Raw genomic sequence first — 20,599 nt, 5'->3', positions numbered from 1 at the left:
AGGCTGCTGCTCTGATGCAGTGGGGGGAAATGGGCTGCATGTGGGTGTTCTGGCCAAGGACTGGCACAACAAGAACCCGGTAGGGGCGAGGGTCACAGTCAGCAGCATGGTGACACAAGCCATGTTGACTAAGATGACTGATAGAGCCCACTGGACCCGCCATTTGCGCCTGGCTTGGGCACATGAAAAGACCATAACGGCCATGCAACAATGATGTGACTTGCAAGCATGGGCTGCAAAGTCCAATTGGAATTTGGGGTTGTCAAGGCCACAGGGATATAAGAATTACTTTTTACTTTGATATCGCCCACCAGATTTATTGAGACGTTTGTCCGAGATGTGCCACAGTGCAGGTCTGCATGTGTTGACAGCCGCAGCCTGTGGGTCTCTTTGCCACGGCAGCACTGACTGCAATGCATAGCTCGTTCTGAGATTTAAGTTTACATGTTGAGGCTTTATCTTGCTGCTCTGTGTTGAAGACTTTGAATCACAATTCAAAGTGATCAGCAAGTTGAGCTGATTTGAACTGAGCTGAGAGGTGCACTTTAAAGCATTCAAATAATAAGGAAACTCCCAAAATTTCTTGGCATGTAGTTGGATCTCACAGGAGTGATGTGCTCTTTAATCAGATATTGTATTCTTGTGACGCTTTAGTCATATCTTGTACTGCCGCGGAAGCGTTCTGTCACTGACAGCCGCCTTGCTGTGCCAGCGCTCACTCGCGCATGCGTTGCCGCCCCTGCTCCACTGGAATCTTCAACTTCTCCCTCTTCTTCTGCACATGCTTGACTGGCGCCTGCACCTGCACAGACATCTCCATTCAGGACATGACTCAGGGGAAGCTGATAGAACACAAGACTTGTCTGCAGGCCCTGCCCTGTTTTGATCGTCTTGACGAAGTATTTAAGATGTGCCAAGAGCTCAGAAATGCTCTAGCTCTGGAGAGGCTGCTGGGCTGTGAAAATAATCTGCGGGCACGACACATTTAAGACATGTGCTGGCATGACTAAGGCCTCCCTCACACCCGCAGAAGCACACAATACCTTTGCAGTAGGAATGCACTGAACATGCGCTACCCCACACGACCGACGCAAGCAAAGGATGGGGCGCACTGTAGTTGCAAATTTGACCCTAATGGCCGGATAAGGAGACAACAAGACAGTGAATCTCCGTTCGTGAAGGTCTCACACCGTGCATGCACAAAGAACAGGGTAACTCTGTTGATCGTGACAGTGGAAGCAGATGTTTGCCCACATGCTGGTCCTGCATTTGGGAGAAACTTTGGGGCGAGAGAGCTGACCTCCTTGACAGGCTGCTCCTGCTCCTCCTCTGTGTATGGTGTCTCGCGTACAAGGTTGATGTCCTTCTCAAGCTCGCCCTTCTCCTGCGCAATCTGCTGCTTCTTGGCCTTGCGCATGCGCGCCGCGTAGAACCGCTCCTGCCTCTTCTGGCGAACCTGCATGGAGCCAAGAGAAGTCAGTGTGCAGTTCCTTCACCTTGCCTTTCATGTGACTTTCTGCTTTGCCTTGACCCCACAGTCGGTCAAATTGTATGCCACAGGTGTCTCACTGCCGAGATTCCTTCCGCTCAGCGCACCACAGGAGTATATAAACTGTTTAGGCATGCTGTCACGATTCAGGTCTGGTAAGTTCCCTTTGAGCATAAGGCTCTACACAAGGCTCACAACAGAGGACTTCCCGAGTCCATTAGTGAAGCCCATGCATGTGCAGGTCATGAGGGAGCACTAGAATGAGGCTGCTCACCTCCGTGACCTTCTCCATGGCCTTGATGGTCTTCTGAGTCAGCTCCCGGTCGTACTTCACCGGCCTGTTCCGCTGCTTCTCCATCTCAAAGGTTGTGTCCTGCAGCAAACACAGATGCACTGCATCAGTCCCTGGACAGCCTGCAAGTGCTGCTTGACTTAATGCACAAGTGTGATCTAATCATGCTTTGATCAAGACCAAAATGCCCTATATTGACTGGAGCTCATGATTGGTACTGTTTCCCTCCTGATAGTTCTCACCTCTGCCAGCTCCTTCCCTGCCAGACGCCTGTGGGCCTTGGTCCAGGCCACCTTGCGAGGATTCCGCTTCATCTTGAAATTCTTGTGGCACTTGGACCTACAGAAATTGAAGACCTGCAGCCAAGCACCGCCCTGCTGTCAGAATGTGCTGCCTGTAGATGCACTCAAGCAAGCAAATGATGCCTTCTGTGGGAACATCAACCCTGTAGTTCAGGACGAAAGGAGAGATCCTTCTTTTGGCAGTGACTGCACACCGTGCAATCATTGCGAACAAACGTGATCCCGTGTCCGGGATATATAGTGCTGGAGCAGAACCAGCACTTTTCCAAGCGCATGGCTGCTTAAATCAGCGCACAGTGGTGAATGCTGCAAAGGCTAGTATTCGTGGTTTGTCTGTTGAGTTCTCTCCTCAAGCCCCTGACTGGCAAATACTGACCATATATTTCTTATTCTTCTTTTTCTCAAGAATCTAGTGACGCTGGCTTCCTGTCTACAGCGAAAATGAGTCAAAGAAGGTAGGATCTTTGCAGACGACGGAGGCACTTGAAGCGTATTTTGTGATGTTCCCTGAGTTGGGATGTACAGAACAAATATTTGAAATCAAGATGGACCTCCAGAAACACTTTTCCTCTTGGATCCTTTGTCCCGAAGTCCTCAGCCGTCTTGACAACTAGGATTGCCAATCTAGGCGCTCCGTTCCGAAATTGACTGTCGTGCGTGAAGGGAAGGGCGTGAATCTTGGACTGGAAAGGCAAATTGAGAGACCAGCTGTAATATCTATAGTTTCCAATTACCATTGCAAACGAGCCTGCCGATCAGATTCAACGTTGGCGTGCTCTTATTTCAGGATTGCTGTTTCCAACGTTTGTGAGATCAGCCTAACCGTCTTATCTATTTCCATTGATCGAGCCCAGCCCTCATTAAGTGCGCTTTGTGATACATGTAAACAATCTCACATGCTGTAAGAGCTATCTATGCAATGAGCAAGAATAATTTCTCAGGTCTCCTCCCATCCAATTTCGAGGAATTTCGATCTGTAGATTATTGGGACGGATTCTTCAAAGCTAGAAACCAAAAGTCCTTCGAATGGTATGGCGAATGGAAGCAGCTCCGACCGCTCGTGCTCCCCCTGGTCAAGCCATCTAAGGCCATCCTGGTGGTTGGCTGCGGCAACTCCGATCTGTCGGCTGACATGTGAGCAAGCACTGCATGCCAGGACGGCAATGTAATTTCAATGATGCTTGGCTTGTTTTCTCTCTATTGCAAGTCTCCATCCGTCATTTCGATCGTCTCTAGGGTCATTCCAGTGAGGTCTCTGTGGTGCCATCAGGTATGACGAGGGCTGCACACACATCACCAATGTGGACTTCTCCAAGACTGTGATCAAGGAGATGATGCTGAAGAACCTGCGCAAGAGGCCCCTCATGAAGTGGCTGGTCATGGACATGACCAAGACCAAGGCGAGCTGACTGCTGGCATCCTGTAATTTCGAGCCCCTCGCCTGATCAAAAGGATACCCTGCTTTGCACACAGATCCATGCACTGAGGCAGGCAGTGGCGTCCTGGACTATATGCATGACACCTACCTAGTTCAAGATTGCTGAATGTCCCGGTAAGTTAGAGCTCCTACACAGCGCATGGCATTGCGGGATGACTGGGTTTTGCTTGGATCTGGCAAGTCCATCGAGGGGTAGGAGGTGGCAGCCTTCACTGCAGCTTTCTGCAGACGCGGCTTGCCTCCGGCAGGAACAATGTGTAGTAAAATAATAATAAAAGCGGGATGCGCGCTGATCTGGCTGACCCATCTGGCTGATGGGTGTGCCTGGCGATGCTGCAGTTTGACAGCAGCAGCTTCGCTGTCATCGTGGACAAGGGTGGCCTGGATGCGCTGATGGGGGAAGACACAGCGGGGTCAGAGGATGCTGGCGGGAAGCTGCTTGCTGAGGTTGCCCGCCTGCTGATGTACAACGAAGGCGCCGCCTACCTCTGCGTCACTCTGGCACAGACCCATGTCCTGAGTCAGTCCCTGTCATCAAGCCCTTTTTTTGTCTTACCAGGGAATACACTTGCTTCTAGCCTCAGATGTGCAATTTGCCCTTTTTGCCCTCTTTGGTATTGGCATGCACCCATTCCCTGGAAAGGAAAAGAGCGTAGACAAGCTGCAATTTTGCTGTACACATCAGTCATAAATCTTGGTTGCCAGCAAGATTGCGGACCCAGGAAAGCCCATTTTATGCTTTTTTTGATGGCACTCGCCAATTGTGTCATGCTGCAGGGAAGCTGCTGGGTGCCTTCCAGAGTGGCTGGTCAATAAAGCTGCACAGGGTCCCCCCCTCCCCAGATATGGCAGGGTCCCCCCTGCAGCCCGTGCTGGCAGTGGTGCATCGTTGCCTCCGGCAGCAGGACAGCGGCCCAGCTTCTCTTGGCTCGGCGCCTGTGGAGCTCGGCTTCGGAGAAGACCCTGCCTGCTGCAATTCAGAGCAGCTTGCTGACATTGTCAAGGTGTGTCTCTCTTGCTTCCCGGTGGAGGGCTCTGCACTTCTGTTTTCCCTGAGGAGCACGCTTCATTCTTCTTCTTTAGATGATGTTTGGCACATGAGAGCTTTTTTTTTAAGCCTGACTGCTTGTTTCTGAAGTGGGTATCTCTTTGGGCGCTGTTCTGCCGCCTCCAAATTTTCTCACACCTCAGCCTACTTTGTAAGCCTGTTGTTGGCCAAATTAGAGCATTGCCGTCCATGAATGCATGCAACGCATGATAGTTCTGCTCACCTGCTGGAGAGGTGCTTTGCGCAAGTTTCCTACGACTATCCCAAACTGCTGCCGTGCCAGGTGGTGAAGGAGGAGAATGCAGCCAGGGCGCTGGGCAAAGAGCAGGACAAGGGGGATATCTTTGCGCGGCTGCATCCCGGCAGCCGCATTGCCATACCATGCCTGCCATTTGCCGCCCAGGACATTAGAGCAAGGGTGAATACAGCGCCCGAGGAGGCTGGTTCTTCCCAGGAAGTTAGCTCCAATGGTGGGTGCTCTGCAGTGCAGCTCTCACCTGTCTTTATTTGTGCTCTGATGCATGGTTCTTGTCTTTATGTCCTTGCCAACAGGTCATGGCTAATTACGCAAATTGCTGTCAGCATGCCTTCCTGTACATAACAAGTGGTCATGCAGCGCACAAAAACTTGCGTTAAGACCTGCAATTGCTCCCACCGACCATTGCATCCTCACCTGAAATAAACTGTAACGGATCATTCACAGAATGGCAAATGGCGACAGGGGATGTAGGCGTAGATAGGGACAGCCAAGCCAGCTGCTACCCCCCGGACAGCCAGGAGGAGAGTGCCCCACTGGGAAACTGCTCAGCGCGCTTCTCTGCCATCGTGCTCGACAACAGACAAGAAGCCTCAGAGCGCGCCGTGCACGAATGCTGCGTCTTCATTGTACCCCAGGTCAGCCCCCAATTCCCTCGAGGCAAGATGGTAATGTAAGATGCTTCACTGCAATCAAGCCGTGCCAGCCCGGCAGGTTCATAGAAGCATGGGGACAGACTAAAGAGTCCCAGGCACCTGTATGCCGCAGAGGCCACCGCAGGAATTAGCACAAAAACCTTGAAATCTTTAAAGAAATACTCATCATACTCATATCATGTGATAGGATGCCCCAGCTAGGTCAGACTGGCCTCAGGGTGCAGTGGATGACGGATGTCCTGGGGGTGACTGCATGGGGTACTAAGCACTACCTAACACTGAGTACTAAGGACTGAGAAGGTTAGTACTCACCAGTCCTTAGTGGACCCTGTTAACTGTATGGTGTGGATGGTGAATTGTTCAGAGTGCATGCGTGCAGGGTCGGGAGCATGAGTGGCTTTTTGCCACAGTGGAGGGACAGTGGGCCGTGGCAGCGGACTGCAGGGCCAAGAGGGTCATTCTGGTGATCCTCAACAGGGGCCACACCTTCAAGGGCACTGCTGCTGTCAACAGGGAGCTTTCCCCTTTGGTGATCCCCATCCTCAACTCCTTCATGAAACATGCAGGATCTTGTGTTGTCTCCTTGTTGCATTGTTGCCTGCACATGGGTATGGCCGAATGCTCTTTTGTGGTCAGCTGCAAATTGGGTGGCTTTCCAGAGCTGATCTCTTGGCCGGAAGTGCTGGCACCAGATATTTTTGCATAGGAGTCTCCTGTGGTCACCTGCGGTTTTAAGCTGCTGACACACAGCTTCTGTAGACCGAAAGGCTGGCACCTGATCTCGAGTGTCAGAGGTAACTGCATGAATGAAAGATTCACCTTGGCCAGGAATTAGCAGCACACTTGGAAATCTCCGTGGCAAAATATCAGTATATTAGAGGTAGAGAGATAGAGAGGTATAGACCTGTAGAGCTGCACATTGCTCAGATGTGAGTTTGGGATGCAGGTGAAGAATCTTGCGCCAGCAGATGTGCGGGAAGGGGAAAAGAAGATCCCGATCCTGACCACTAGCGAGGGCATTGGGGAGCGGGTGGTCCTGGAAGAGGCGGAGTCCTCCATCAACGGGTGAGCATTCCCATCCACATGCTCTTGTGTACATGGGCTATTTCACTGACTAACTGTGCTTTCCAGATCTCTCTGTAACACACTGTCATGTCAAACACAGTGTCCTGCGCCAAAAGCAGTGCCAAGCACTTTGACAAAGGAGTTTATGAAGGTGCTTGAAAGGCAAGTGCCATGTGTAGCTTTCAATCAAGGCTCCTTTGAGGAGGCTAAATTTGTCCCTGTACCTGAACCCTGCATCTCTTGTCTTGCAAGGTGTCACTTGGAAGACAGTGCCCACCCCCACATGAAATGTGCAATCAAACCACGGGGCGCGCTTTGCATTCACATAAGAGACCTTCGAATACAAATTCTCCAAAAGAAGTAAAAAAGAACAAAATTCCGTGTATGTTCCAAGTGATATGGGCTGTTGCACAGGCACATATCAGTGGAGGATGTGAAGGTGCTGCTACCGGATGCAGAGGATCCTGGAGAGATGCAGTGGCTTCGGCGCATGGTGTTCACCAGCAACCGCAACCTCACCCAGTCAGAGGCGTATCTCATACCTGCCTCCGCTGCCGGCACAGCACAGGTATCGCTCTGCAACGACATTTTTGCCTTTCATGGATACATCGGAATGTGTCCTTCACTGAAGTTGTGGGACCCCTTGCAAAGCGCTTGTGTGCTTGCTTATACGCTACTGGTGCAAGCTCATGCAGGCCACGGGATTGCTGCATGAGTGGTCCTGCTTTCAGACTGGAAGAATGTGCTATGTAACGCCCTGCTATGGAAAACTGCATGCATGAAGGGTTCAGTTCCACATTTGTTGCTAAGGCTGCCGTGGCATGCGCATGCATGCTCTCCAAAGCAGCCTCTGTCAGATGCAGTGACATTTGTTTGTCCTTCTCTTGTAATATTGAGATCTGGGCATTGATACAGTGCTGATGGGCTCAGGACAAGGGCCGGGCGCCAAAGAAGGGGAAGGCGAAGAAGGCGAGCAAGGGGAAGGATGAGGGGTATGTGCCGATGGTGCCCAGCTATGAGATTTTGGCCAGCGAGTACCACAGCGCCATGGTGGCAGGCCTCTCCCTCATTGGTGCGTATGCTGTCACCCCAGTCCTGCACGCATGGTCCCTTTTGTCACGTTGTAGATACCAGGAGATGTTCTGCCACAATATGTCAGACTGTCGTCCATGCTTCTGCGTTTGTGTGATGCTAGGTGAAATTTGAGTGTTGATTGTTTTGACGCTCACGTTTCTGCTGTGCATATAACCTTCTTGGGACAATTTGAACCTTCTACGAGAAGTCTTTTATGAACCAACCATAGATCCTCCCTGCTATAGCCTGGGGATCTGCCAGGTGGCATCTGAGTCCAAAACCACGAACAAAGGCCTTGCAAGCAGGAGCTTGCTTGATATGTCAGTGTCAATCATGTCAAATGAGTGAACTCTTGTGAACACAGGAACCTGACTCAGTGTCGCTTGCCTGCAGCGGAGGGACTGCTGGAGAGGCGGCGGAGAGAGGGTGGGGACCCAGGGAGGGTGTTGGTGGTGGGCCTGGGAGGGGGGGCGCTGCCCATCTACCTGCACAGCTGCCTGGGCCTGGCGGTGGACTGCGTGGAGCTGGACGCGACAGTTGTCGGCCTGGCGCGCCGCCACTTCGACTTCGCTGACGTCTGCAGCCAGCCGTCCCTCACAGTGCGCGCATTGCTTTTGTAGCTGTATTGAACACATTTCCATGCTAACTGAGGGCCGCGCGCCGCCGCTTTAAATTCCCTGCCGTGGTCAGCCAGTCCTCGCTGACGGTGCGCCCATAATCCTGTGTTCATCGTTTGTAACACATTCTGAATTGTGAGGTTTCACCACATTTTGAATTAAAAAGGAGGGCTGCGCGCGCCCACTTTGGCGTTGCTGACGTCAGAAGCCAGCCCTCGCTGACGGTGCGCGCATTATCCTGTCATTGCTGACATCACTAAGTGTGTCTTCTTGATGTGTAACCTTCCTTGCTGAGGGCAAAAGCCAGCGCTCGCTGACTGTGCGCGCATGAATCTGTGCATGCTGACTTCAACGCGTTGACTGAATAGCCGCGTGTTGCCAACTCGCCTTCTGGTGATGTCATCAGCCAGCGCTAGATCACGGAGGGCGTTTACTCACAGCCAGGAACAGCTGTGAATAGTGATATGTCTAGGATGTTACAGACATGCTGAGGGCACCACCTGGACGAGTGCTGGTCAGATCTATCAGCCCTCGCTCACAGTGCGCACACCGTGTCCTTGAACAAGGGTTATCACAAGGAGACACCATAGGATGCCAGAAAGCTGCCAGCATTTCTGTTTCATCTGCGCAGAGCACTTGCCCGACCCTGTCGGTCTTGCGCGGAGACCGAAAGTTTCTGAGATGCTTCCTATTATTGCATGCAGAGTCTTGCTTTCCACTGATTTCAGGTTAGCAGGTCCGATGAGCTCTGCAGCTATGCTCTCATCTGCCGATCCCCGTTCACCATTGATGAGTATGTGATAGACGGGGATGGCAAGCAATGCCAGGTGCCTTGGATCAAATATCAAAATGGGATAAGGCAATGTTGCCTCATGGTCAGGCGCTCGTTGGCGACGGCCTGGAGGTGGTTGCTGAGCTGGCGCATGCACCAGACGCGCCAAGTTTGGACGTCCTCATCGTCGACGCTGGCAGCGGCGACGCCAGCTTGGCGATGACGTGTCCGCCTGCGGCCTTTTTGGGCGAGGACTTCTTGGAAAACGCGCGCGCAGCTGTGCGGCCTGACGGATTAGTCATCGTCAACTGCGTGTCCCGGTCTGCTGAGGCGTTCTCCAAGGCCGCCGCTGCCCTGCAGGTGGGTCATGCAAGCCAGCCCCCCCTGCGCGCTTCCCTTTTGCAATCTTTCTGCCGATTCGTACCCTCTTAGGGATGGCTGGTAATATACCAGTACAGACCGAGATAAACAGTCCTGGCTGATGCATGTCCTCATTCTCTGCACTGTTCGGCCCTTGAGTCTGCTGTTTGGTACTGCCTCACACAGTTGCCTTCACAATCAAGGCACACCGCTGGCGTTAGCTGGCTCAAGGGGGACGGTGTAGGACTTGTGATCAAAAAGATGGTGCACAGACACATCTGCGAATGTGAGCGCACTGTGTTCAGGCCATGTTTTTTTATTGCTACCCACCTGCAAGCCTGGCAGGACTGGGAGTCCCTGTGAGGCCTGCTTTTGCCATGCGGGAGGCCTCTCTGATTTTGACAAGTAGGAATGCAGACATGCTGGCAGAGCAAGTGCCAGATTTGAGGAGTAGCACTGCCTCCCAAGTGAGCTGGCAGGCCTGAGAGAATCTGCACAGTTGTTCTGACGGTGCTATGCTGGAAGTGCTTCTTGTTACAGTTGGAGTTATTGGCTCGCATGCATGCAGAGCAGATCTAGCTGCACAAAGTGTGAGGGAAAATGGGCTGCCTCACAAGTGATCATCATGCTAGATTAACAAAACAATGCCCCCGACCAGTAGCACCGCTGATGTGTGTGGTGCTGCACGCTTGCAGGCAGTCTTTGCAGAGGTGTACGAGCTGGGCATGGATACAGACATCAACAGGGTGCTCTTTGCCGCCCCGGCCCCCTTACCAGAGGGCGTCAGGGGGAAGGTGGGCCGCTCGGCGAATTGCGCTATGCAGCTCGTGGCAAAATTGTTGCCCCTTGCTGCATCTGAGGCGGACACGGCTCTACTAGAAGTGCCGCCTGATGCGCCTCTGGTGACCCAGATGCAGGCCATGAAACTGCTGGACAGGCCTTCTGGAAAGTAGTGGGGCCAGCGATGAAATTTCTTGTGCCACTCGGGTGTGCCTGCACAGTACTTGAACTGGCTGTACTGAAAAGCGTGTCGAAGTGTTGATAGTTGGCATTTCAAGTGTGCAGATGCACGCTTTGCTTGGTGGCAACTGTACAGACTTTGAATCTCAAGCACTTGATGTAAATTAGCTCCCCATGGGGCATCAGGAAGAAGCCTCGTGCCATGCATGCCAGATAAAGCATGCTCTTGCTAGCTGCTCATGTGGGACGTGCCAACCTTGGAAGTGTTCAGCAAGAATTGTTCTGTCTTCTGTTCTGTCTTCGAAGACAGACAAGCAACCATGAGCCTCAGTATGGCTATGAAGCATTTGTCCATATATCTGTGAAAGTTGAATTGAAGCTGACACCTGACCCTTGGATCGTGTCAGGGAGGTGAGGCTCTTGGCCTGACCCCAGTGTTTGTGGAGCCATGGCTGTTGCCCCAAGAACGCCGACCTCATGTTGATTCCGGCCCGCTGCAAGCCTTGCATGGCGCTATATAACGCCCTGATTTTCTGCACCCACTCCTCCGTCGCGGAGTGGTCTGCGATTTTCTGCCAGATCTCTGGGAGCAGCTGATCCCAGTTCACTCCCTCAAATTGTTCCATGGGAATACTTGCGTCACATGTATGATAGTTGCATGAGCACGAGGTCGGAACTTTCAACGGTGGCGATACGCACAGTGCTTTACATCAGCACCTTGAAGAACACTTGGCAAGAGCAGATTGACACAATGTGGTGTTAACAAATTTCTTTTTGCGAGAAAAAGAGGCATATTTGCAGGCAAATCACCTTGTACTTTGCTTGAAATCTCGAAGGCTGTAGGTGGACTGAGAAGCCTTCTCGAAGGTCTCTAGAGGGGACGTGCTGCTGGGAGAACTTACTGGTGGAGGTCAAGCGTGCATCGCCAGCAGTATTTAAGTATCAGAAGGAATTTGGTAACTCTGCGTAATTAGCACAAAAGCTATGACATTAGAACGTGCCTCTCTGCCCTGAAGCGTTTTGACAACTCTTCAAGAGATGGAAGCCCAAATCAAAATCCCGAACGAAAGCGTCTTTAAAAATAGCAAGGGAATTGGGCAGGATTGAACTCCAACCGCCCTTACCAAATAAAGAATATATACTAGTGATACCACCTGAATTACCAACGAGCGTCCCTGAAGGCGATCCTGGTGGCGCCAGGCTGTAATTGGTTCGAGCCCAATCCCTGGACGGTTGGTGTGTAGAGGATTCGAGCCCCTCCCCTAATCGGAATGCCCGGGTTCGAGTCCTTCCTGGTGGGATCCTCTCTTTTTAATTCTCTTTTTGTCCTTCGCGACATCTGTTAAAAGTGGAACGATACAGAGAAGCTTAGCATGCACCCCTGCGCAAGGATGATGATGACATAAATAGGCACACATCGAGATATCGTTCGTATATTCTGCCTGACCTGGGACATTCAGCGGGTACATGAATAGATTTCTATGCTACAGATAGGGTCTGCCCAGGAAAGAATTGGGACTTTTTCCGGATCAAAAATTTGAGTGAATTTCGAGGTAGCATGCTTGCAAATTTCTTGTCAATAGTGAATGGCTTTCAACAAAATATTTTACCAGAGATTGCACACGTGTCAGGCCGGTTTTCGCCGGAAGCGCAGTTGCGTCGACCATATTTATAGCTTGTCCCAGATTGTCCAGAGCCGGATCCGCCAGGGTTTGCCGACGTTCGTCTTCTTCAGAGATGCAGCTGAGGCCTTTGACACATGTGTCTGTATCTGTACAGTTTTGAGGGATGGCTAATTAGCCAAGTTCACCAGGGATAGCATTCACACAGCTATTCAATGCAATGCACAGCTATTCCACCCAGAAATAGCATTCAGACAACTTCTCTAATGAGAGAGTTCCATCTCAGATCTCTTACAGATATGTACTGAAGCACCATGTATTCATACAATGTGCACGTGCGCAACCTTTTGCACACGCAAAATCATGCTAGGCAGCTCTCAAGCTCCTCATGTGACTGACCGCAAGCAAGTATGGCATGCCTTGCAAAGACAATTCCATTTCCCATATTACGAGGTTGCTAGTAATCCAGTAGCATTCTTTTATCCATGCATGGACTCCAAATACACATACTCATACCTATCCCAGTCTTTCAATTTGTACGTATCAAACTTGCTCACAGTCTTCCCCTGACATGACATGGTCTGCACCAGGTCATTTACACCATTGCCGCAACATACATGATCAAGCCAGTTCATGGTATTCACCGCTAGCGTTAAGCGCTAGCCGTGACTTACTGGAAGCTGCGAATGCGCATCATCAAAATCATAAAAACTCCAGTGCTTCCAAGCAGCAAGAACATGCACCACAGGGGCACTGCCACCGTCCGCTGGCTTTTGGGGAAGAAACCAGGATTCCATCCATGGCCTCAAAGTAAACCGCTTCCCATTTGACTGTTTTAGACACATCCCAATTCTCATGTGACCCATCAAGCCTGCGCACAGCCTTTCCCATGCCGGTCATTATTGTCACCACATCAAAATATGTCGCACCCCTCAAGCTTCTCATACACGACCTTCAACTCCTGCAAGCCTTGCGCCAATGCAGTCGGACACTCAACCTTGATACTCAGATCATCTGCTTTGGCATGGAGCACCTTCAGGTTTAAAGCTTGCGGCAAAGTGATGTGTAAAGACATTCCACTGATCTTGAGGTGCGTCAGGCACTGAAAGCGAGCTGCTTCAAACAGCACTGGCCTATGGGACTCTCCCAACCGCTCAAAGGAGCAGTAGTTGAGGAATGTGCACTTAGACTCCTTCAAAAGAATGGGAAGATCATCTTCTTCTGCGTGATGATGGATCAAGTCTATAGACCTCAGCTGGCCATGCTCGGCTGCTGCATCCCAGGAGTTCAAATACAGCACAGGCTCATGACTCCCAAACAAATGCAGGCTGCACGGCTCAGGAAGGATGAGTTCAGGCACCGCAACGCAGTCCACAGCTACACTCGTGAGGTGCAGCAGACCTGCCAAGTTTATTACGGGACAATCTGCGCCATCATAGTTCTCTGCTGGATTCAGCTTGCCAAGCCACAGAGTCCGCAAGCTACTAAGCTGCTCAATGGACGCTATGTTCTTCTTGGTAAAGGCATCGCTCGTCACGAGGAGGTGGCTCAAATTTTGAATGAGGGGCACCGCCACTGCTCTGTATTGGGAAATGGATAGCAAACGCAGCTGTGGAGCCTGATCTACCAGCCATCTCAGTATCTTCTTTTCATCAGATGGTGTGTGATCAAGTCCTAAATGCATGCGCTTGACACATGCCAGGCCTGCACCACATTCTGCTACATATCGAGGTGCACTCCTGGCTGCCCAATAAAGATGCAAACGCCTTGCACGGCCCCAGTGATTTACAACCCATGCCATGTGTGTCTTATTGTTTATTACCAGGTCGATCTCCTCTGGCTGCACTGCGTATGTTGTGCGGCATGTCCTGCTGGCAGCAACCCATTTCTCGGTTGACATGTGCTTGGCAATGCGCTGCCATATTTCCAAGGGAAGATCAAGTTGTCCCCTGCTTGTGATCTCCGCCCTACCAGCACACAATGACGTGGAGCATCCATAAAATAAACCTTGATGGGTTGACATCTGCACTTAACAAGTGGTAAGAGCGGCCATTGATCTTTGAATCAGGTTCCTCGTCAATCAAAATCAAATTATATTGATATTCATTCAATCTTGCAGATCAACAATTGTCTAAGTCTCTACCTGCTCTGGGGCTTGCATCCTCTGATGTCCAAACTATCAGTTGATCGCACCATATCTTGCTCCTTCTTTTGAACAGCACGGAAAATTTTCTCAAGTTCTTCAATCGCTACACAAGCTGTTGATCAAGTGAGAGCTCCGGTTGGAGGAATTTTATTTATTTTTTGGCACACGTGGAACCACGTGACGGCTCCTCCCTGATCGTTCCTCGTCTATTTGGTGTAAAGGAGTGGGACAAAATTGGACAGAAGATCAGTGTGCACATGATTTGATGCTTGCATGTCATACGATCCAGTGTGTCGCATGCTTGTGGCTTGCGCATGCATCCAAGGATGGCTGGCCTGTATGCGCATGCGCATTGTTAATTAACTATGTTAGCACTGCTGGCATCGGGCATTATGCACCATTGGGGACTTCTTTGTGGCAGCTCTGAGACATCAAGTCTGCAACCCCTTACAAAACTCATCCCTGTCAGATGCTCCAGTGCTACAGGTGCTGCTGTGTTATTGGCCATCCACTTCTTTAGATCTGGGCATTCATGCAATTATGCCAATTGATGTTTATGTGCTGGCGCGCCCTCAATGATTTGACAAGCTGGTTATTTGTCACGCATCGCCTGTTCAAAGATGCTTATCCTTCCATTACATCACACAGATCAGGTTGCACTGATTGCAAGCAGTCCAGGCAAGCACCACAGGGGCAGCGCCAGAGACCATTCGACTCAGGGGCAGTCACAAGAACTCCAGCATCTACCTCCCAATTGATCGAGTCTGCAGACACCTCCTCAGAGCTCCAGTCAGAATCTGCATATACATCAAGCCGGCGCACAGCCTTTCCCAGATGGGACATTGCTGTGACCACTTCAAAAATGTCACAACCGTTGAGTGACTTGTACATGACCTTCAGCTCACGCAGCCCCTGTGCAAGAGCCTGGGGATTGACACAACCGATGCTCAAGTTGGTTGCACTGACATGCAGCATTTGCAGGGGCACTCCTTCCGGAAGCTTGATGTGCACTGACATGCCAGCAATCTTTAAATGGGTCAGGTTTCCGAAGCATGCTGCATCAAAGGTTGCCAGCCTTTCCACACATCCCAATTGCTCCAGAGACCACCACTTCAAGGAGCTGCACTTGGACTTTGCCAGGTACCCAGGAATGTCATCAGCCACAAGTAAGCTGTCCTCGAGGTCGAGCGATGTGACCTGCTTCTGCCTCGTCACACCAAAGTTCTCCAGGACAGTGATGCTTTCATGGTTTCATGTGAAGGCTGCACTGCGGGGGCAGAGTGATGCCCGGCGCATCAAATTCAATGCGCTTGATAGCGACGCATGAGAGGTGCCTCAAGCTAGGCAAAAACAACTCTTCACTGCGCGCTCTGTCTGCATTGCCCGCAAATGGGCCAAGCCACAGGGTCTGCAGAGGGTAAATGTACCGGATGCACTGGAAGGCTTTCTCAGAGAAGTCATTGCTGCTGAGTATGAGGTGACGCAGGCCCTCACAGCTTGGCATGCGAACGGCGCTGCTTCGTTTAATGACAAGCAGAGAAAGCCTGCGCGTCTTGGACATCAGCCATCTGAGCAGCTCAATGTCGCTAGATCCAGCAGTGACAATATCCAATGACAGCTGCAAGCAGTTTGCTGCAGGCAGGCGCCTGAAGCTGTGTGCATGGTAAAATTCTAGGTCTGAAGAGCTTGGGTGCACTCTGCGCTCCAACTTCAGGGTCATGCACAGGGCTTGGCTCCCGTGAGTGTCCATCCAGTTGAAGGCTGATCTGCTCTTTACTTCCATGTTAATTTCATTTGGCTGCACTGCCTGCATGGTTCTGCATGTCCTGGAAACAGCAGCCCACTCCTTGCTTGACAGGTGCTGGGAGATCAGCTGCCATATTTCCAGGGGGAGCTGAAGGCTACTGCCTCGATCTCTGGACGCCATTGGATGCCTGCACAATTGCAAGCTGTCTCAAGAGCAGGCCATAGGGAAAGGAACCTTCATCGACGCCAAACAGTCTATGGAGAGCAAGGCCGAACTCTTGGACAGATAAGCACTCAGAATATTGCAAACCAGTTTGAAAGAGGATGCAGCCGACTGTCCTTGCAGCTTCACAAGAGGAAAAGTAAACCGGATTAAGAATTCGTTTGTTTCTGTCCGCAGGGCTTAGGACAGGCCAGCCGTCATCTTGGATTTTCGGCGCCTACCTTTTGGCCCTGTGAAGTCCTTGGATCAGAAAGCCCACACCGTTTCTGATGCTAGGCTGCTGTCTCTCCTCTGGATGAAGAGGATCCGTTTATGAATTCTCCTGGATCTAAGCAGCAAACCAGTGCAAGATTTTTTGTTGATGTTTGAACCTGATCAGGCTCTTCAACTTTCCATTCCTGTTGGGTGAATGGCAGGGGTGGAAGGTTTGTTTATGCATGCATTGCATCAATTGCATGCAAACTTGCTATCTACGTTCCATGTTGCGAAGTGCGCATTGAGGTGCGGTTGTTCCTCAAATACTTTTGACCAGACCTGCTTTAATCGTGATCTACATGATAACACATGTCACGCCGTCACGGCGGCTGTTCAGCAAGTTGCCGGCCCAAGATGCGTGTCATCACAGAAAAGGGAGGATTTCGACACTGAAGCTCAGCTCTTACTTTTCACACTGCTATAAGTTCCCTTCACACAGCAACACTCAAGACATAAAGCAACAGCAAAAGCTTCACAGTCACATTGCTCCTGCACATTCAGACGCCTACAAAAAGGACAGGAGTACCCGGTAGATTGCAAGCAGAGCCTGTTGGACATGGCAAGCATTCCCATGAAAGTTATCTCAAGTTCATCTAGGGGTAACAACATTCAAGACATGCACGTCCCACGTGGGACGCTGAAAAGCCATTGACAAGCACGCACGCTGCTCACTCGGTACAGCCATGCTTATTTGAACCATCGGAGAGATGCGCCGTGCCTGCTAAGTCCAGTTCTGCGCATGTGCTGTCTGCCCCTAAAGAGTAAAGAGCCCCTCGCAGCTGCATAGTCTGCAGGTTGTGTAGCTGACTGATAGACCCAGCTGCCTTGGTACCAATTGCAATGCTGACAAGGAGAAGGTGGCGCAGTCTCCCCATTGCCGGATTGACATGTGTTTGGCTATTCTCTGCCAGATCTCCACTGCTTGTCACCTTGCTTCCACATCCCGGTGTTTGCTTGCGATTAACCCTTCAATCTGCCTGTGCAAGTCTTCCTTCTGACTTTCATTCGTCAAGCACCTCCAATGAATCGTCCTAATCAGCTGATATGGTGGATCCCTTGCATGCATGCGATGGTTCGAGCTTGTGCCACGTCGTACTTGTCTAATTAGGCTCCTGCAAGATTCATAAAAAAAGTTGGAATCGATTGGAATTGATAATATGGGCCAGAATTGAATCTTGTTACATAGTCTGTGCATAATTCAGCTCAAAATGGTCAGTGAGTAGCAAAACAGGACGCTTAAGAATGGGAAACCCCAATTGTGAGAGGGATTCAGAAAGACCACTCAGGCTGGCTGGCCATGGCAGCAAATCAGCCAGCAGTAGCATGCATGGCTGCGCAGCAATACTTGGGGTTCTCTCACATTTGTCCTCCACAAAGCACTTGTTCCCAGTCAGTCATATTACAAGTGGGTGGCACCCACTGGGTGGTACTGTAGCTTGAAGATGAGGCAGAACACTGATTGCACAAGAGCAAAAGGGTTTGCATGGAGAGGGCAAAAGCATAATAAGCACGTCATTCACTTAGGGCTGGAGCTGTAAGGCACACTGGTGTCAGCCCAGACGACTGCAGAACTGTGCGGGCGATTGTAACACACAATGTAGACAATCTACATTATTGCCACAGTCTGGCAAGAGCTTCAGCGTCCTATTTCTGCTGCTGCATCGAGCCCAACAAGCTTCTTTGTCACAAGCCTACCGCGTACCCACAGTCACTCTGTTGCTGCATATGGACTACCTTATTCATCCCAGTCACAGAAAAATAGTCATCAAAACACTTTCACTGTGCGCGCATCAAGCGCCTGGCTGCAGACAGGCGAGGCAAGCGCTGCAGGAGCACTTCCAGCGACCGAATGACCCACCCACTAGGAATCCATCGTGCTCTTCCCAGGGCTCCCAGTCTCCAGGCACCTCCACTTTACTGACTGTCTTACCTAAACCCGCCATAACCGCCACCACCACAAACACATCGCAGCCCTTGAGGGACTTGTACACCACCTTGAGCTCTGTCAGACTCTGCCCCAGCGCCCGGGGGTTGACGCATGCGACGCTGAGGTTGCTCGCGCTCACATGCAACACACGCAGCGGCAGCGCCTGCAGCCAGAAGCGGTGATTCAGTCTTAGTCAGAGTAAGCTCCAATTATTACGTTGACTAAGAAAATCACTTATTCCTCTCAGTTCAAACCGTTAAAATGCTCAATACTTTCACATAGGATCATGCGCAGCGACAGCGCCTGCAGCCAGGGCAGGTAATCAAGCCTTAATTATAGTGTGCTCTACTTGTTACATTACTTCATCACAACCCTTATTGACCACAATAAAGAGAATGAAAATGCACAAAATACTTCTTGATAAAGGTTCAGTTTATTAGATCTCAAAAGAAAGGTAAGTTGGGTTCCCTAAGAAGCAATCCAAGGGCTGCCAAGCATACCTGCGGCAGCACGATGTGCAGGTGCGCGCCGGTGAGGCTGAGGTGAGTCAGCCGCCGGAAGGACACCGGGTCAAACTGTACCGGCCGCTGCAACTCCCCGAGCTCCAGCAGGTCCCACCGCAGCGCCGTGCAGTTGGAGTCCATGAGAAAAGCCGGGAGCTCATCCACATAATAATTCCCGTCGTCCCTGAGATTTATTGTCCTGAGCTGCCCGTGGCGCGCCATGCCTACCCAGGTCTCCAGAAAGACCGAGTCGACCGTGCCGGACAGATGCAGGCGGCAGGCGCGCGGCAGCGCAAGCCGGGGCATGAGAACGTCATCGACCGACACGTCCGAGAGGTGCGGCAGACTGGCCAGATCGAACTCCGCGCACTCGGCTTCGAGCTCCGGGTGGAGCGTGATCAGCGCCAGCGTCCGTAGCATGCGCAGCTGCCTGATTGAGGCGACCACTGTTGCGGAGAACTCGTCGCTGCAGATTAGCAGGTGGCTCAGGTTGCGGATGGGAGGCAGAACAAAGGCCCGCGGCTGCTGGATGGATAGCATGCGGAGGGCTGGGGCCTGGGCCAGAAGCCAGGTGAGGAGCATGGCGCTGGTGGGGGATCTGTCCTCCTTGAGTGTCAGCTGCAGGGTTTGAAGGGAGGTCAGGCTGGCCGCGTTGTGGGCTATGACCCAGGGGACGTCTCGGATGAGCCAGGTTAGCTTCATGTTGCTCGCCTGGCCCCAGTGGGTTTGCACCCAGGCCATCGCGGACTCGCTCCTAATGTACAGGTCGATCTCTGCTGGCTGCACCAGGTGCATGGCCTTGCATGCCCGGCTGATCTTGGCCCACGACCTGCTGGACATGTGCCCGCTAATCTGCTGCCAGATCTCCACGGGCAGCGGCGAGCTGCTGACTTTTTCTCTTGTTGTTGTCATCGGGATCCCCTGCACAGGTCAAAGGGTGCTGTCAAGACTTTGCCTCGATCGTTTTGTATCGGAATGCTGTTGTCAAAGCGTCAACAACTGCAACAAGTATAAAAGGGGCATGCCCCTGGGCTGTTTACAGACGGCTAGCGTATAGTGGCTAGATTCTCACCTCAGCTGGCAATTACTCCACTTGTAATCGATTCACCTGAAGCGTGGGTTACGAGATAACTCCTGCTAGAAACATAAGAAAATTGCCAGTGTCATCAATTGGCTGTTGGGAAGCTCTCCGAAGACTGAACCAAGCTCCCATGTCAGTTGAGCCAACAGGGAAGATTTGCTTTAGCTCTGCCGCACATACATGTGGATACTCTTCGTGCGGTCTGTCTGGAGGCTTTCGGATCACCACAGAAGAAGTAGCGTCCTAGTAAGTGTTGGGCCAGCAGAAGGACTGCGATTTCTTGCCTGCCCATTATTCCCTGCCCTTGCTGCGAGTACGGAAGCTTCGTTCTGATCATCCCACGAAATGGGATGCTGCATCCTCATATTTGCGATTCTGCTAGAAACCACATTGTGATGAAGCTAAGAAGCAAATGCACCTTATGATCTTGCTTTTGCGATCGCTGTAGAATCCTACCACTTGACATGCTCAGATCGAATTCAGCTTTTCACCTATTATTGTACACATCAACATAGGAAGTCTGTAAATTGTCTAAACTCTGCCTCACATATCTGGAAAGCTAACATCGCACCTGCTGACATAGTACTGTGACGGGTCAAGCAATCCTTTAGGAGCACGCAGCATCGCTCTCACATACCTTGATGAAGTGTTGGAAGTTTCCCATTACCATCGCGGAAGAACTTATGGTTATATATGACCAGCCAAATTTACCACACCACTTCGCTTCCCACATAAGGCAGACCAGGTGTGCGGCCTCCACTTAAGTG

The 20,599-nt window shown here is 51.3% G+C and overlaps 3 protein-coding genes across 3 annotated transcripts; 1 reads left to right on the top strand and 2 right to left on the bottom strand.

The window, feature by feature from the left end:
- Positions 1 to 427: 427 nt before the first annotated feature.
- Positions 428 to 2,646, bottom strand: COCSUDRAFT_31575 (hypothetical protein). Its single transcript, XM_005643164.1, has 5 exons — positions 2,278 to 2,646; positions 2,024 to 2,137; positions 1,764 to 1,862; positions 1,301 to 1,456; positions 428 to 802 (listed from the first exon to the last, which is right to left on the bottom strand). The coding sequence occupies exons 1-5, from the start codon at positions 2,356 to 2,358 to the stop codon at positions 716 to 718; spliced, it is 537 nt and encodes a 178-aa protein (XP_005643221.1). The 5' UTR covers positions 2,359 to 2,646; the 3' UTR covers positions 428 to 715.
- A 356-nt stretch (positions 2,647 to 3,002) lies between these two features.
- COCSUDRAFT_45160 (hypothetical protein) lies at positions 3,003 to 10,322 on the top strand (the record flags this gene model as incomplete). Its single annotated transcript, XM_005643163.1, has 13 exons — positions 3,003 to 3,217; positions 3,354 to 3,459; positions 3,861 to 4,041; positions 4,299 to 4,525; positions 4,853 to 5,039; positions 5,291 to 5,463; positions 5,861 to 6,010; positions 6,428 to 6,546; positions 6,961 to 7,114; positions 7,477 to 7,618; positions 8,014 to 8,219; positions 9,118 to 9,369; positions 10,065 to 10,322. 13 exons carry the CDS (start codon positions 3,003 to 3,005, stop codon positions 10,320 to 10,322), a joined length of 2,370 nt encoding a protein of 789 aa, XP_005643220.1.
- Positions 10,323 to 17,685: 7,363 nt separating this feature from the next.
- On the bottom strand, positions 17,686 to 19,101 carry COCSUDRAFT_54856 (hypothetical protein). The gene is made up of 2 exons (XM_005643162.1): positions 18,749 to 19,101; positions 17,686 to 18,411 (listed from the first exon to the last, which is right to left on the bottom strand). Exons 1-2 carry the CDS (start codon positions 19,055 to 19,057, stop codon positions 18,112 to 18,114), a joined length of 609 nt encoding a protein of 202 aa, XP_005643219.1. The 5' UTR covers positions 19,058 to 19,101; the 3' UTR covers positions 17,686 to 18,111.
- Positions 19,102 to 20,599: the final 1,498 nt, after the last annotated feature.

The sequence above is a fragment of the Coccomyxa subellipsoidea genome, assembly GCF_000258705.1.
Source record: "Coccomyxa subellipsoidea C-169, whole genome shotgun sequence".
NCBI classification, from domain to species: domain Eukaryota; kingdom Viridiplantae; phylum Chlorophyta; class Trebouxiophyceae; family Coccomyxaceae; genus Coccomyxa; species Coccomyxa subellipsoidea.
This window is presented reverse-complemented; position numbering and strand designations above follow the sequence as displayed.